Here is a 15,601-nt window from a genome sequence, read left to right as displayed (position 1 = left end):
GGAACTCAGGGGCGATATTTCATGGCATGGGAAGTGGGGAGGACAAAATATTGAATAAGATCCTGGAGCTGACCCAGGCTTAGGGCTTTATAATACACCAAGGCATAGAAAAGAGGCTTACACACTGCATCCTCCATTTCTCCGATTTGGAGAAGGCACACACTGTTGACGCTACACTGAGTTCTTTTTAAAAAGAAAATTTTTTAATTTACAGCATCCTGAAAAAAGCTTTTTACTTTATTTCACACAGTTATAACTGACCCAAAGTTTTCATGTTTGGAAAAAATTTCTAAGGTCCTAGGGCAGTCATTTTTACCATTGTTTAAGATTACCTGTTTGTGGTGGTTTATAGCATCTGACTCTACTACGTGATGCAAGGATTGCCTATACTTGTGTTTTGATCCTGGACAGGACGCAGGCCTAGGTGTTGCCTCATTGTCCCAGGCTTCACCCCAGATCAGATTTTCTGCTCTTTCGATGTGTTTATGGCAGTGCAGTTACATTGATAAACTTGTTTCCTTCTATACCTAGATTCTTATTTTAGCGTCATGTCCATACCCTTGTGTGGTCACCGCTCGTAGTGCATTTATTGTGTTTATCTTTACCTGTCTCACCTGCTTGCTTCCTAGGAGCGGAAACTAGACTGTATGTCCATCCCTATCAGCTTTTTACCCCCAGTTCTTATCTGATAGATCATCAATATATACTCTTGGATTTGCCTCAGTGAATGGCCAGTAAATATTTTAAAATGGCCACCTCTGACAGACTAAGTACTGATGAATACAAAGTTAAATACAGAAAGGGACTGTAGTGCTTAAAGTCTTCGTGGTTTTGTTCTTTGGTTACAAGTAAGAGCTGCTTTTGACAACCAAGTAAATAAATGAATTAAACACATTCATGTAGTTTTTGTCTTTGTAGATTTCAGGGCGGACTTGAGAAGCTGTGGCAGTGAACCATCTCTGAGTACTTTGACAGCAGGAGTTGAAGGCTTTTTATTGTCCACAGGTCTCCATTCCCAGCCTTTGTGTCTCTTTTGTTCAAATTCCAAATTTCTGTAAACAGAGTGTCATTAACCTAGCTGTGCTGGGAGATAGGGACAGAGAGGCCAAGCCTGATTACATCCAAAAAAGGTAATTACTATAGTACTTTACTCTAAAATGTATATATTTTTATTCCTGTAGATTTTCCATGTAGGAGTTGAATTATTGAAAAGCAGGTTTGGGGGGGCATCTGGGTGGCTCAGTGGGTTGAGCCGCTGCCTATGGCTCAGGACATGATCTCAGGGTCCTGGGATTGAGTCCTGCTTCGGGCTCTCTGCCTGGCAGGGAGTCTGCTTCCCTCTCTGTCTGCCTCTCTGCCTGCTTGTGCTCTCTGTCTGTCAAATAAATAAATAAAAATCTTTAAAAAAAAAAAAAAAAGAAAGAAAAAGAAAACTAGGTTTGCGGCGCCTGGGTGGCTCAGTGGGTTAAAGCCTCTGTCTTCAGCCAGGTCATGATCTCAGGGTGCTGGGATCGAGCCCCGCATCAGGTTCTCTGCTCAGCGGGGAGCTTGCTTCCTCCTCTCCCTCTCCCTATTTCTCTGCCTACTTGTCATCTCTCTGTCAAATAAAATCTTTGGAAAAAAGAAAAAGAAAACTAGGTTTGTTTATTCATTCATTTATTGATTTATTTATTTTTATAAATGGGAAGAATATTATTTTAAAAATTTCTACTTTAGTGTGCCTGGGTGGCTCAGTTATGATCTGAGCAGAAGGCAGTCCCTTAACCAACTGAGGGACTGCCTTCTGCTCAGATCATGATCCTGGAGTCCTGGGATCGAGTCCTACATCAGGCTCCCTGCTCAGTGGGGAGTCTACTTCTCTCTCTGACCCTCTCCCCTTTCATACTTTCTCTCATTCTCTCTCTCAAATAAATAAGCATAAATAAATATAGAAGTAAATAAATATAAATAAAATAAAAATAAGTAAAATTAAATAAAATCTTAAACATAAATAAAAAATAAAATATAAAAAATAATAAAATAGTGCTCGCTTTGGCAGCACGTATACTAAAATTGGAAAAAATAATAAAATAAAAATTTTTTAATTTTAATTTGTTACTAATTGCAGTGTTAGATTCATTTTAACTGGACAGTGCAGTGGTTGAAAAGTTCCATACATCACCCTTAAATGAAAAGAATTTTAAATACTACCCTAAGAAATTCTTATGAGTACTTTTATAATATAGTCCTGTTCTAAAATGCAGATTTTATTAATCAGGTACAGTGAGGCCAACAGATCAGGAAAGGACTATGATTAAATAGTTCTTAACAGTCTGCCACACCTTGCCGTGAAGGACCACACACACAGCACCAGGGCTGGCCAGGAGGTGGAGAGAGCAGGAGGAAGATATGGCCAAGAACCTCCCCTGTGGCTTGTGTGGGAAGGAATGGATAAGGGGGAGGGTAAGCAAGTTTGGCTACCATGAATCATTTCAGGGGAATCTGGGATGTAGCCATTGTCTCTGGTTGTTAGGTACTTGGTCCTAGTGATGAAGGCAGGTGGGGAGTGGTTCCATGCATTAAAGCATGTTAAAAGATGTGGCAAGAGTATGGGCTTTGGATTGGTTTGCCTTCAAAGGATGCTTTCCTAGGCAAGTCTTCTTGCCAACCCTCAGAGGCCCAGTCTCTGCAGGGTCAGCAAGGCTGTAGCTGTCAAAGCATCAGAACAGTAGAGAAATAACAAGACCTGAAGAACACAATTTCTCCCTTTGAGTCAGTTGTGAGTTTTCATGTGAAATCTAAATTTAAGTTCCTGACATGGCCTTACCTTGATGTAAATCTCTGCTGTGAACTAGACTCTCCCTCTCCCCCTCTCCCCTGTCACACTGGCTTCCTTAGAGTTCCTTGAACACGTCGGGTGCACATCCCACTGTAGGGGCCGATAAAACCATTCCATCTGCTACAAATACTTGCCCTTCAGAGAGTGACTAGGCTTCCTTTTTGTTCCTTCAGGCATTTGTGCATCTGTTGGTTTGTTAGTGAGGCCTACTCTACTCTTTTTTTTTTTTTTTTTGGTAAAGATTTATTTTATTTACTCGACAGATATCACAAGTAGGCAGAGAGGCAGGCAGAGGGAGAGGAGGAAGCAGGCTCCCTGTTGAGCAGAGAGCCTGATGCAGGGCTCGATCCCAGGACCCTGAGATCATGACCTGAACCAAAGTCAAAGGCTTAATCCACTGAGCCACCCATGTCTACTCTACTTAATGCTGCTACCAATACCCACTCTGACTCCTGCCTACCCCTTCCTGCTGTTTGTAGATAGCACATAACACTTTTAGCATGTTGTGTCATTGGCTTGCTTATTTTGTGTGGTTTAGTCCCTCCACCTTGCAGGGCAAGGGGTCTTTATTCTGCCCATCAGTGTACTCAAAGCAATTAAAAACAGTGCCTGGAACATAGCAGGTGCTGGGGAAATGTTTGTTCAATAACGACATTATTTTTCCCAGAGTGGTATACTCTATTCTGAGGATACATAAAGTATATGAGATTAATCTGTAGCAATGTTCAACATGGGAGTACAGTTGTGTTCTTACTGTAATTTTCCGTTATTGTGACCAGATGGTATCCAGGAAACCTGAAGTGGTGAGATTCTTGTTTAGCAATCCCTCATTTAGCCAGACATGACAGAGAAGAAACGGTCTCCCTTTTGTTGACTTTGAGGCTCTGTATATGGAGTTTTTCTTTTCTTTTTTTTTTTTTTTTAAGACTTTGTTTATTTATTTGACACAGAGAGAGAGATCACAAGTAGGCAGAGAGGCAGGCAGAGAGAGAGGAGGAAGCAGGCTCCCTGCTGAGCAGAGAGCCTGATGTGGGGCTTGATTCCAGGACCCTGAAATCATGACTTGAGCCGAAGGCAGAGGCTTAACCCACTGAGCCACCCAGGCACCACTGGAGTTTTTCTTGTTACTACCATAGCTACCTCAAGTAGAGGGCTGTCGACTTTACACACAAACCAATTGATTCTACCTGACTTTTTCATTGTAGCTCTCTTATTAATAGTTTGATTTGAAGGCTTTCTCTTCATTATCAAATCTCTAAGTCGATGCCCTTCAATTCTCTTGGAAGAGCCACTCCCATTCCTTCCTAGAAGTTAGCTCTGTGGTCACAAACTCGTAGAAGCACTCTGGACTGAGGAGTGGTAGACAAGGGTGGGCTCTTAGTAAGTATGGCTGCCTTGTGCGTTACTACGGTTGTGATTTCAAGCCATGAGAAGAAAATGGCAAAATCCTGTTGAAAAACACTCTCCTGGAAATGTGGGCATTTGGGAAAATAGGAAATGATTTAAACAAATGTAAAGCAAATGACATTCATGATACATTCAGATTTTGATGTTGAGCTGTTGGGGAGGTTTTAGGTATGAAATGGTGTTGTGGTTTTGTCAGAAAGAGAACAAGGCAGGGGGAGCAGCGGGCAGAGGGAGAGAGAGAAGCAGACTCCCCACTGAGCAGGGAGCCAGATATGGGGCTCAATCCCAGGGTCCCCAGGATCATGACCTGGGCAGAAGGCAGATGCTTAACTGACTGAGCCACCCCAGGCGCCCTCAACAGTCTTTATCTTCAGTAGATTCATATGGTTGAAAGGATGGGATATGAAGGCTTTGCTGAAAACTAACTCTAGAGTAGAAAAGTGGGCAGGGATAGAAATGAAGCCAGATTGGCCCAGCGTTGGTTATTGCTGAAGCTAGGAGATGGGTGCATTAGGCTTATTAGACTTTTGTGTCTGTTTTTCAGTATATTGCCAATTTGGAATTAATAAAATATTTTAAAAATGTGATGGTTGGACAGTTTGTCTTTCTGAATTTAAGTGAAATGCTCTGTATTTCATCATCAAGAATGATACTGGTTGGGACGCCTGGGTGGCTCGGTCGTTCAAGTGACTGCCTTCGGCTCAGGTTGTGATCCCAGAGTCCTGGGATGGAGCCCCACATTGTGCTTGGGGAGCCTGTTTCTCCCTCCCCCTCTGCTCCTCTTCCCTGCTTATGATCTCTTTCTCTTTCTCGCTCTTTCTTTCTGACAAATAAATGAAATCTATTTTTTAAAAAATGATACTGGTTTTTGGTTTAAAGGTTTTTCTTGTTGAGGGGGGAAAAACCCCTTCTGTTGCTAATTCTTGAAACCAGGAGTGGACACTGAAGAATATTCAATGTTTTATCCACTTCTTGGGATAATTAAGTACATTTATTTGACCTCTGGCTTGCAGTAATAGTAAAACCCTTGTGTTTTGCAGGAAACTCTATAAGTAGTTAATCTTTACCTCACCATATATTTACTGAGCAGCTACTAAGTGGCAGCTTGATGCTGAGCTCAGGAGTGGGGGTGGGTGGGTGGGGGAGAGCAGGAACATAGGCAGTTCCTTGTGGTCCTGAAGCTCCATTCTAGTGGAGAAGTTAGACCATGATCAAGCAAATAAATGAACCAGTTCAGGTGGTGGTAAGGCTGTGTCTGGCTTTCTGCAAGAGAATCAGGCATTGGAGCCCAGGGGCTGGTGAGGGCGACCAGGGTGAAGTTGGGCACCTTCTTTCGAGTGGGGCTGCACTTCTCATTGAGGCAAGAAGAGACCAGTTTTCCTCAGTTTAGCTCCATCAGCTTCTCTTTGCACGGTCATTCTTTCCAGATTCCAGCATGGGTATTAGATAAAGTTTATGAAGTTCCTTTGAGATCCTTCCCTTTCCTGTTTCTTTAAAGGGATTTAATTGCTAAGGTCAGAGAGTTGGCCTCTAGGTACTGAGAGGCCAACAGTGTATGTGTTTGGCAACAAACATGTATGTGGGAACCATAGTCCCAGCTGTGTTAATTATCCTGTTAATATCACCGCTTAATATATTTAACAACAAAGCCAACTGGGAAATTAAAAATGAGTACCAGGCCCCCTGTCCCCGAACAACTGAGCACCCACTCCGTGCTCATGTAGGTCTCCGAGATAGCTAGTGTGGCGCCTCTGACGGTATAGAGACCCAATAGCCCAAAGGGTGGAAAGACCTTGTGCAAAGACACACTGGAACCAGTTGGAAAAGCTGGGATTTGAACCCAGGTCTTTCCTCTCTGGACACCACATTTTTAACCAGTATACTGTAGGCTTGTGTCAGAAACAATCTGTAAGGATGATGATTGCTTGTAAGATGCTTTTTTTTGTGTGTATTTCAGGTTTTGCTGATCTTTGCAAAGGAAGATAGTCAGAGTGATGGATTCTGGTGGGCCTGTGACAGAGCTGGCTATAGATGCAATATTGCACGGACTCCAGAGTCAGCCCTTGAATGCTTTCTAGATAAACATCATGAAATTATCGTAATAGATCACAGACAGACGCGAAACTTTGACGCGGAAGCGGTGTGCAGGTACCTTCCCTAATGGAACATGCTTGTTACACGTTCACGTAATAGCTTAAAATGACCGTCCCTCAGAGACGGCTTTAGTTTCATCCCAGTATTTCTAAAATGCGTGTTGATGTTTCTAAGCAGTCTATGCAGATTTCTGTGATGAAAGCTAGAGCTCCTCCTTATCTCACCGTTTCTGTTTTTTCGTGTTTGAGTTCCAGGGAATTGAGAGGTGCTAGCTGGGTAACTCTGAAAATGTCAAGGTGTTTTTTTCCCCCAAGTATTGCTCCTGTTTCATACACACACACACACACACACACACACACACACACACGCAAGAGACATTAAAATTCACACAGTTTTTATGATGCGGATAGGGTTTGGATTTAAACCAGATATCTTAATTATTCCGTCCCCAAATGAACATGGGAAATGTGTGAAATATACATTTCTCCCTGCCTGACACAGATGGGTAGATCCTACAGCAGCAGAAAATCTCGCAGGGTTCCAAACTCCCCACTTGTTTGCAGAAACACTCGCACTCCGGGGGGAAAGACATGCCGGTTCATAAATAAATGCAGTCCTAAAAGTTTGCTGTGGATGAACTGATCCACTGAGCAGAAGTGGAATGCTTTGAAGCTAGACAGCAAGAGGTCACTAATTAAATGCTAGACCAGCACAGACTCCAATTACATATGGAGTTAGAATTTTCTTGAATCTTAGTAAGTGAAATGAAAGGTAAGGAAGTGGCTTCTTAGATCCTTTGGCATCCTGACAAGAAATGATTGGATTAAGAGACATTTCTCATCAGAGGCCTTGCCTTGTATTCTTTGATCCTGCTCAGTGTCTCAAAGAAGAATTTTTCTTACAGAACCTATTTTAAAATGTCTTACTGGCCTCAGATAATCTTACTGTTGTGCACAGAAAGATTTTCTTTGGAAATTATTTTATATATGAATAAATGTATCATAAAATATTTGGATGGTACTTAAGTATTTTCTTAAGTATTAAGAAATACTAAGAAATATTTAGTAAGAGATAATAAGGAAAAAAAAGAAATATTTTTTCTTTTTAGATGAGCTACAGGATAGAATTCGTCCTTTATAACTAGATCTAATTTTTTCTTGGTCTTGACTTAATTTCCTTAAGTGATTTTGTATAGAAGCACTATAGTCCTTTGTGCATGCATGGAATGATTAAAGACAAGATTCAGGTGTAAAAAAAAAATGCTTTTTATTTGGGTAAAGGCAAAATTTAGCAGCTAAGCTTTACAATCTTCCTTGAATATAAAGAAATTTAGGGTTCTTTTTTTATCTAATGTACTTCTGTCTTAGCTGCACAGAAAAACAGTGGGGGATCTGCATAGGTCAGAAGCTAGATTGTATATCTGGGGGTGTGTTTACTGACTGCTTATATTCAGGGCAGCCAGATTCCTGAATGTGTGGCTGTTGGTACACGTCCCCCTAAGACAAGTAAGGGACACACTCCTGGCAGATGGACATTCATTACTGTCCTCCATGGTCCAAGATCCCTGGATTTTTGAGCAAGCCTGGACCTTAGCTTGACATGCTTCCTTGGATCTCTGCCCACCAATGGCAGTCCCCCTTCGTCCTCTCAATCAGGAAGAGCTCTGGGTCTCCCTGACCATCCCAGTTCCTTTGGAGGAATAAGAAAGAAGAGATAAGCTGCAGGAAGCAACCCCAAACATGGAAGCCAGTCCCGAAAGAAGTAAGGGAGCATGGGCTCCAGCCCCATTACATTCATAATAAGTGTTTGAGCCTCTTGAGACCCACCCCTTAGAACACAGCCTAGCAGTGTAGCCTTGACCTCTCAGTGGGGTGGAAGAGGCTGCACAAGGCTGAGAAGTGCTTAGTATTTCCTTAGAGAGTAGGGCAAGCCTCCGACTTGATGCATTTTTTTCATTAGGTGGTAGCTGCTATTTCTGCTGAGAATTCAGTAGGCCCTTAGGTAGAAAAAAAGGGCATGTTGGCCTTACCAAGACCTGTGCTGTGGGGTGGCTGGATAGGAAGTAGTCCATGCTAGCCTGAAAAGAGGGTCTTGACTTAACTCTTACTGTCCCACAGTGAATTAAGGTCTTGAACTTCAGGATTTTGCTCAGATGCCATTTATTTTCCAGCAGAGGCTTTCCTTCCCAGGAAGACAAGAGCTGGTCGCTTTCCTGAGCCTTCCACCCACATAGAGTGAGGTCTCAAGGAATAGGAAATCGGGAAAGTACCTTTTCTGAAAAAGGTCAGGAAATGTGAGAGTTGAAGGAAATGAAGCAATGCAAGCTGTTTTTTTCTAGTTGAGCAGTAGTACAAACATGTTGAAGTGGGGGAGAGCTGAAATGCCAATAGCTAGGCAAGAGCAACAAATCCACGTTGTTTCACAAGTTACAAAGGAGCTGCTTTGAGCCTTCTGTTCTTGGAAAGGACGGTTCTCTTCCCAGGGATCTCAGAGTCCAGACTGAGGAAATGTGTCACCACAAGCATGCATGTTTGTACTAAGATTCAAGTATGTGGCCCTTTGTGAACAGTTCATGTAGTTCATGAGTCCGGGACAGGGACAACCCAGAATTGGAGCCACAGCACACAATAGTGCATGTTGTAAGGAGACCCGTGGACCTCCAAATTCTAGATCCTTACTCGTTCTGATCCTGCTAAATTCCTAGGGAATGAGCGACCCACAGGTGGTTGTGGTATCTCGGGGGTCACCAGGGACTGTGGCTGCAGAGCTGCGTGGCCCAGCCCTAGTTCATGACCCGCTTGTTGAAGGCGTTTCAGCACAAACAGCAGTACGACCAAGACAAATGAGGCAGCTCCTTGTATCTCCTTCAAATTTCAACCTGAATTGGTTGGTCCAGCTGCCAGCAAGTATTTTAATTTTTATTATAAGGTCATCTTTCTAAGCTCTCTGCTGTTTTAAAGGGAGAAAAAAAGAGGCAATGCAGTTAGCTCCCTAAGTACAAACTGATAACTGGAGAACTGTGGGACTGCCAGTTTCTTTGAGGAATGGAATTTCAGTCAGAAAACATGGAATTTAAGTGGAATTTGCCAGTTTTTGAAGTGGAAAATTGGCAGATCTGACCCATTGGACAACTGCCCAGGCGTTTAAAAAAACAAAACAAAACAAAAAAACCCACACTTTTTTTTCTTTTTTTTAAGGAAAAACAAAGAGATTGTCCTAATCTTCAAGGGCATCTTTCTTCGTTGTCTTGGTGGGTTTTCAGGCTTTCTCTTGAGAGGAAGATGGGGTTTTGTGCCATTTTTTTTCCATGTGAAGTTCTGCATTCGTTTGGTGTAACAAAGCCCAGATCACCTGGTTTGACTTGGAACCTTCTCGTTGCAGGTCGATCCGGGCCACAAATCCTTCTGAGCACACGGTGATCCTTGCGGTGGTTTCACAAGCGTAAGCTCCCCTCCATCCCCAGCTGGCAGTGGTACTGTTCATTCTGAAACGTGTGTCTGATGGAATCCAGCCTTTGAGCCTGCCGAGCAGTGGGCATGCCCTTGGCCCCACAACCACCAACTTCAGATCTCCCTTTGCAGGGCTGTTTTTTGTGTTGCAAGGTTCTGGATATATTTAGGTTTCTGTCAGTTGTACCTGACTTCTCTTAACCCAGACTGGAACACATGAGGGGGAAAAAAAAATGGGTGCTCGTTACGTGCTAGAAATGAAGAGAAGATCTGAGGGCGATGTCTGGGGAGAACTTGTTCCCGCTCACCTTTTTTCTTTGAAGAAAAGAAGTGGGAGGCTGCTTGTTTTTCACAAAGAAGAAAAAAAAAAGACAGCATGAGCACAAAGAAGCACTAAATACACTGGGAGGAAAGGATTGTATAGTTGGGGTCAGGATTGTTCTGTGTCTAGAAGCAGGACAGTAGGATGTGTGCCCATGCTGGAAGGCAGCAGAAGGGGGATTGGGCTGTAGGTACGAGGTGGTGGAATGAGCAGCGGCTCTGCTGATCTGTCGCCTGAAATGGCCACCCCTTAAAATGAGAGACCTAAAAGGAAAAAAAAAAGTTGTTGGTACAAGCTACAGTCGTTGGAATCCTTGCAGTATCAAATTTTGTTGTATTTGTTTTAGTGGCCATCCTTTGCTTCAGAGAGAAGAAGGCCTTTGATGAGGGCCTAGGACCCTCCTGGACTTGGCCCCATTGTGGGAGCTGGCAGAGATTGTGTGACAAGCCAGCAACAGAGGCAGGAGAGTTGAGGTCTCCCTCGGGCAAGCCTGGCCCCAGGGAGATTTGAAATAACTTCGTTCCAAAGCCATATTGGTACAGGAGGAAATCGTGGCTTCAAAGTTTTACCCCAACCAAACACTCTTCCTTACCTATTATTCCTTGAGTGTATTTTTTTAAAAGATTTTATTTATTTATTTGACAGGCAGAGAGCACAAGTAGGCAGAGAGGCAGGCAGAGAGAGAAGCAGGCAAAGGAAGCAGGCACCCTGCAGGCAGAGAGAGAAGCAGGCAGAGGAAGCAGGCGCCCTGCTGAGCAGAGAGCCCGATGCGGGACTCGATCCCAGGACCCTGGGATCATGACTGAGCCGAAGGCAGAGGCTTTAGCCCACTGAGCCACCCAGGCACCCCACCTTGAGTGTATTTTTAAGAGCTGTGTCGCTTCACTTGATTCCTACCATGGGCTCTCGCTGGGCCAAGGAAAAGGAAAGAAATTGTTCCCATTGGTTCTGTATCTCATGATCCTGATGGGATATGAGGTCTCAAGGGGAATGAGTGAGTGTGTATTTAGCCTTCCTCACCTCCCATGAGGTGTTACTAGGGTGTCCAAGTCTTGCACATGGATTCCAGGAGTACACCTGGCCATGTGTCATATTCCCCAAGCCTGGCTCATACCACCGACCCAAAAGAGAAACCCAATTTTTTTTTTTTTTAACTACTATAGTCATGTAGCAGAAATGCTTACAAATCCTTGACAGATAAGGACTTGCTATGGCTTGTTATTTTCCACCCTTTTCCTCCTATTTTTAACATAAAATATTTTGCATAGATCACAGAAAAATAATAAAACAAATGCTGAGTTTGTGCAGCCCAGCTTATGAAATAGAGTGTTATTAACACCTTCGGACTCTCTTTGTGCCCCTCCTCATTTATCAGTCGAAGAAGGTAGAATCTGGAGTTCCTGGACAGAAAAGCAAGAAGGACTACTCTTCCCTGGAGGGAAGGCATAAGCTGTGGGGAAAGCCACAAACAAGCCTCAGGATTGTCCTTTCTGTTCTCCACCCGCTCTTCCACCCAGTATCTTGTATTCCCTTTTCCTTCTCTGTTTTCCAAAGTACATACTCCATGCTAACCTGCTGGCTCTTTTAGGGACACTCTTTCTCTCTCAAAATGATGGAACCAGAAATGCAGCCTGTCTTCATGAGGAGCAGACCTTGTACCCAAATGAGGTTCTGAGACCCAGCTATAGGCTCAGTGCAGGAAACCTTCCCATGAAATGAGGAACCATCATCAGGGTTTTTTTCTCTTTTCCCCTTCCAGTGTGGCATTACTGATGACACTTCTTTTGCACTGGGCTATGGGGTGCTGTAGTCTGTAGTGTCAGCTGTCTTCTTCACATCGGGAGTTGGACCCAGCCAGGGCTTGGGTTGGCAGTTGTGCTTCCAGAGGGTTTGGGGACAGCATAAAGGACAGTGGTGTCTGGGATGAGCACGGCACCTACCTTGTCCCATCCATTTGTTGCAACTTTCAGGGGCAGCCCAGCTTTGGGGATGGCCACTCTTGTGTACCTGTGGTGATGCTTTCAGGCACACTGCTAGAGTTTTCTCGACTGTCCGTGTTCTTTCTGCATCTGGAAGGCAAACATGGGTCCAGGAAGGCAGGTGCATCCCGTGGGCACACGCTGGTCAGGAAGCCACTGTTAGAGCGAATGCTATGCCTGCCTCATTGCTCTCTCTCCATGTTTCAGTGTGAGGAACCCTGGTTTGTATCTACTGAGTGACTGCATTTTCTGCTTTGCTGCAGATCGGGTGACCGAGAAGAGGCCTCAGTCCTCCCTCTCCTGCATGCAGGCTTCAACAGGGTATGTATGGAGGAGGTGACTCAGCATCTCTCCGTGGTACGGATGCTCCCCACTGCCCCTCATGACCGTCGTGTAACACCGCAGCCATAGAGCCACACAGAAGCTCTAAGACAGTAGAGCTCCAGGACTGTGAGGGGAAGGAAGTAACTGTTCTCTCACAGGATGGGCACAAGCAACCGCTAGTCAGGCTTTTTCCTTCATAACTTCATGCGTCCTAGTTACAGGAATGTAATGACCTCAAAACACATCTTCCCACACCAGGTCAAAATTCTGAAGTCCCAAAGTCACCTCACTTAAATGAGTCCCATGAAGGAGATTCGTTATATGTCTGTAGATGTTAGATACAGTTAAGTCCACCCAGTTGGCACCCAGGAGTCTGTTGGCCAAGGTCTCACCAGAGCTTATATCCCAAGGATAGGCCCATGTTGGCGTTTGCCTCTGTGGACTCCTGATTTAAACCATAAACATCAGCAAAGGCAAGGTCTGTGAGTGACAACTATGGGAGTAACACTGGCGTTCAATAGGAAGCTTAAGATGGAGGACTCCAGGGGTGATGTCACCAAGACAGACACATGTAGTTCCTGGTTTCACTCCTCACGAGCACAACCGTAGAAGCGCCAGAGGCTGCTGAGAGCTTCCTTGCACGTGGAGGTGAGGCTCACACATGCCCAGCCCTGCCTCACAGAGACCTGGCAGACTGTGTTAGCAGGGTGAGGGAAGTCATTCCGCACTGACCACACGGCCTCCCCGCCCCCTCCCTGTCTGGTCTAGGGGAAAGAGACCTCTGTGGTGACGATGACCTCCCCTACCCCAGCACTCTGGGTTGCTTTGTGGGAGCCCCTGCTCTGATCTTACCCCACAGGGATAGCAGGGGAGTGTGCATGGGTCAACCACTGGGAATCTGACCCCTGACTGAGAAGGGGGTGGGACTTGGCAGACCAAGTTCGTACCTGTGTGGCCCAAGTAGTCACCCCATGCAGCTGTTTTGCTCATCTGCAGAAACCCATCATAGGCGTACCTGACCAGGGAGCTCTGCAGGGTACAGATCTAGCTGATTGGGATCCTCAGCTGAGGAGTTTTGCTGGCTCTATTCCTGGTTTGCCCAGGCAAGGAATGGAATCCAGCCCCAGCTGCTGTGGAGTGTGTCTTCAGGCCCTATCTGACTGGCAGGGCTAGCAATAGCTCCTGGAAGCAATACAGCCCAGTGGCTCTCGAGCCGAGAGTGGGGCATGCAGAGCTGATGGTCCTCAGAGTCAAGGCCATATCCAGCCTGAAGTGTTCCTGTGCTACATACTTGGCACAGGCAGAGGGATTAATTTATAGCCAAGGCTGAGGGTAGCTCCCAGCATCTCCCAACCTGCAGATCCTGTTTAGAGAATGGAGAGTAGCCTGGAGTGACCCCTCCCCTTCTTGCCCAGGCAGGGAAGGAGAGACCTAGCCACACTGGCTCTGCAGAGTGTCTTCCAGCCCTTTCTGCCCCAAATGGCTAGGGATGACTCCTGGCAGCCTTGTGGTCCAGCAGCAGTTAGCAGAGAGGCAGGCCAGCAGAAATGAGAGTTTGTGTAACAAAGCCAGTGGCCCCATTCAGTCTGGGAACTTGGCAAGCAGGCCTGCTTGAGTTAAGACAGAGTTCTACTAGGTTTAGAGATGCTTCTCCCGCTGTGCTGAGGCAGGAAAAGTCATTCATAGCCCCACTTATCACTGAAACCAGCCTTTAGCCTGTCCAATCAGGGAACCGATCCAGAGCCTGCAGGAAGGTGCATAGTCTACTCGGCAACTCTACGTACCATGGTGCTTGGACAGGGAGTACAGTGCATAACTGGGGTGACCAGTTCTGGCCACCTGACCAGGAAATACAGTGCACACTCTGGCCTAATTTGGGTCGCTAAAAAATGAGCTATGCAGGCCTTGGTTCCCATCCTGTTGCCCTCTAGGGCTGGAAGGCTTATTCCTAGCATCATCCACTAAAGAATATAGTCCCCAGAAGTAAGTCTGACTGGAAACTTGAGTCAACCGTAGAACCTGTCCAAGCTTCACTTGGGTGGGGAATTAAGTTGGCAGTCCTTTACAGCTGTTCTCAGTCAGGAGCACATACCCCTCCCCACTCCTGAGAGTCTGAACACTGGCCTTGTCCTGAAAGAGACCATAATAGTATGTTCCACCTACCCAGGGTCATTAGCAGAAATTTCACTCAAAAACCCAAACTGAGGTGACTGATGAAGTGTTGTGTCTGCCAGAGAAAACCTATGAAGTCTACAAGATGAGCCAGGTACTCAGATGCACAGATAACAACACGAAGAATCGAGGATCATGAAAAATCGGGTCGATATGACAACATTGTAGGAAACTGATAAGGCTCCAATAACTGACTTGGAAGAAATGGAGATCTATAAATTGTCAAAGAAGTCAGAATAATCCTCTGAAGGAAGTTGACTAAAACTGCAAGAAAACACCACTTAGGAAAACAGTTGCATGGGGACGCTTGGGTGGCTCAGTTGGTTAAGCAGCTGCCTTCAGCTCAGGTCATGATCCCAGCGTCCTGGGATTGAGTCCCACATCAGGCTCCTTGCTCCGCAGGGAGCCTGCTTCTCCCTCTGACTCTGCCTTCCACTCTGTCTGCCTGTGCTCGCTCTCACTCTCTCTCTCTCTTACAAATAAATAAATAAAATCTTAAAAAAAAAAAAAAAAGGAAAACCGTTGCATGAGCAAAATGAGAAGTTTGACAAATAGCAGCCAGCAAAAACAAACAAACAAAAAACCAAACCAAAAAAATCCTAGAATTGAAAATCACAAGAACAAAAGAATTCAGTAGAGGGTTTCAAAAGTAGACTAGACTACACAGAAGAAAGAATCCATGACCTGGAGGATAGCACTTTGGAAATTACCCCATTATAGAGGAATAAAAAGACAAAAAGAATGAGGAAGAGTGAAGAAAGCCTGTAGTGATTATGGGACACAATGGGAAAAAAATACCTATAATATTCTCATTATAGGTATTCCAGAAGAAGAAAAGGAAGGAAAGAAAGTATATTTAAAGCAATAGTGGCTGAAAACTTCTGAACCTGGGGAGAGAAATGGACATCTCAATCCATGAGGCCAGAGGACCCCCAAATACATTGAATCCAAATACAAAATGCTATGTTGCTATCCTGGATTTTTAAAAAAAAATCCTTGTCCTAGCCTACAGAGCAGCTGGAACCGCTTGTGTAAC

General features: G+C 44.8%; 1 protein-coding gene across 7 annotated transcripts in view; it reads left to right on the top strand.

Annotated features, from left to right (window-relative positions):
• PDE8B (phosphodiesterase 8B) overlaps positions 1-15,601 on the top strand; it is a 260,450-nt gene that overhangs the window by 138,681 nt on the left and 106,168 nt on the right. For all 7 annotated transcript variants that reach the window (XM_082724779.1, XM_082724778.1, XM_082724777.1 and 4 more), the window contains 3 exons: positions 6,183-6,373; positions 9,701-9,760; positions 12,333-12,390. In XM_082724779.1, the coding sequence (XP_082580905.1) occupies positions 6,183-6,373; positions 9,701-9,760; positions 12,333-12,390 (309 nt within the window). The remainder of the gene's footprint in view (positions 1-6,182; positions 6,374-9,700; positions 9,761-12,332; positions 12,391-15,601) is intronic.

The sequence above is a fragment of the Mustela nivalis genome, assembly GCF_964662115.1.
Source record: "Mustela nivalis genome assembly, chromosome: 3".
Classification (NCBI taxonomy): domain Eukaryota; kingdom Metazoa; phylum Chordata; class Mammalia; order Carnivora; family Mustelidae; genus Mustela; species Mustela nivalis.
Note: the sequence above shows the minus strand (reverse complement) of the source record. Positions and strands in the feature narration are given on the sequence as shown.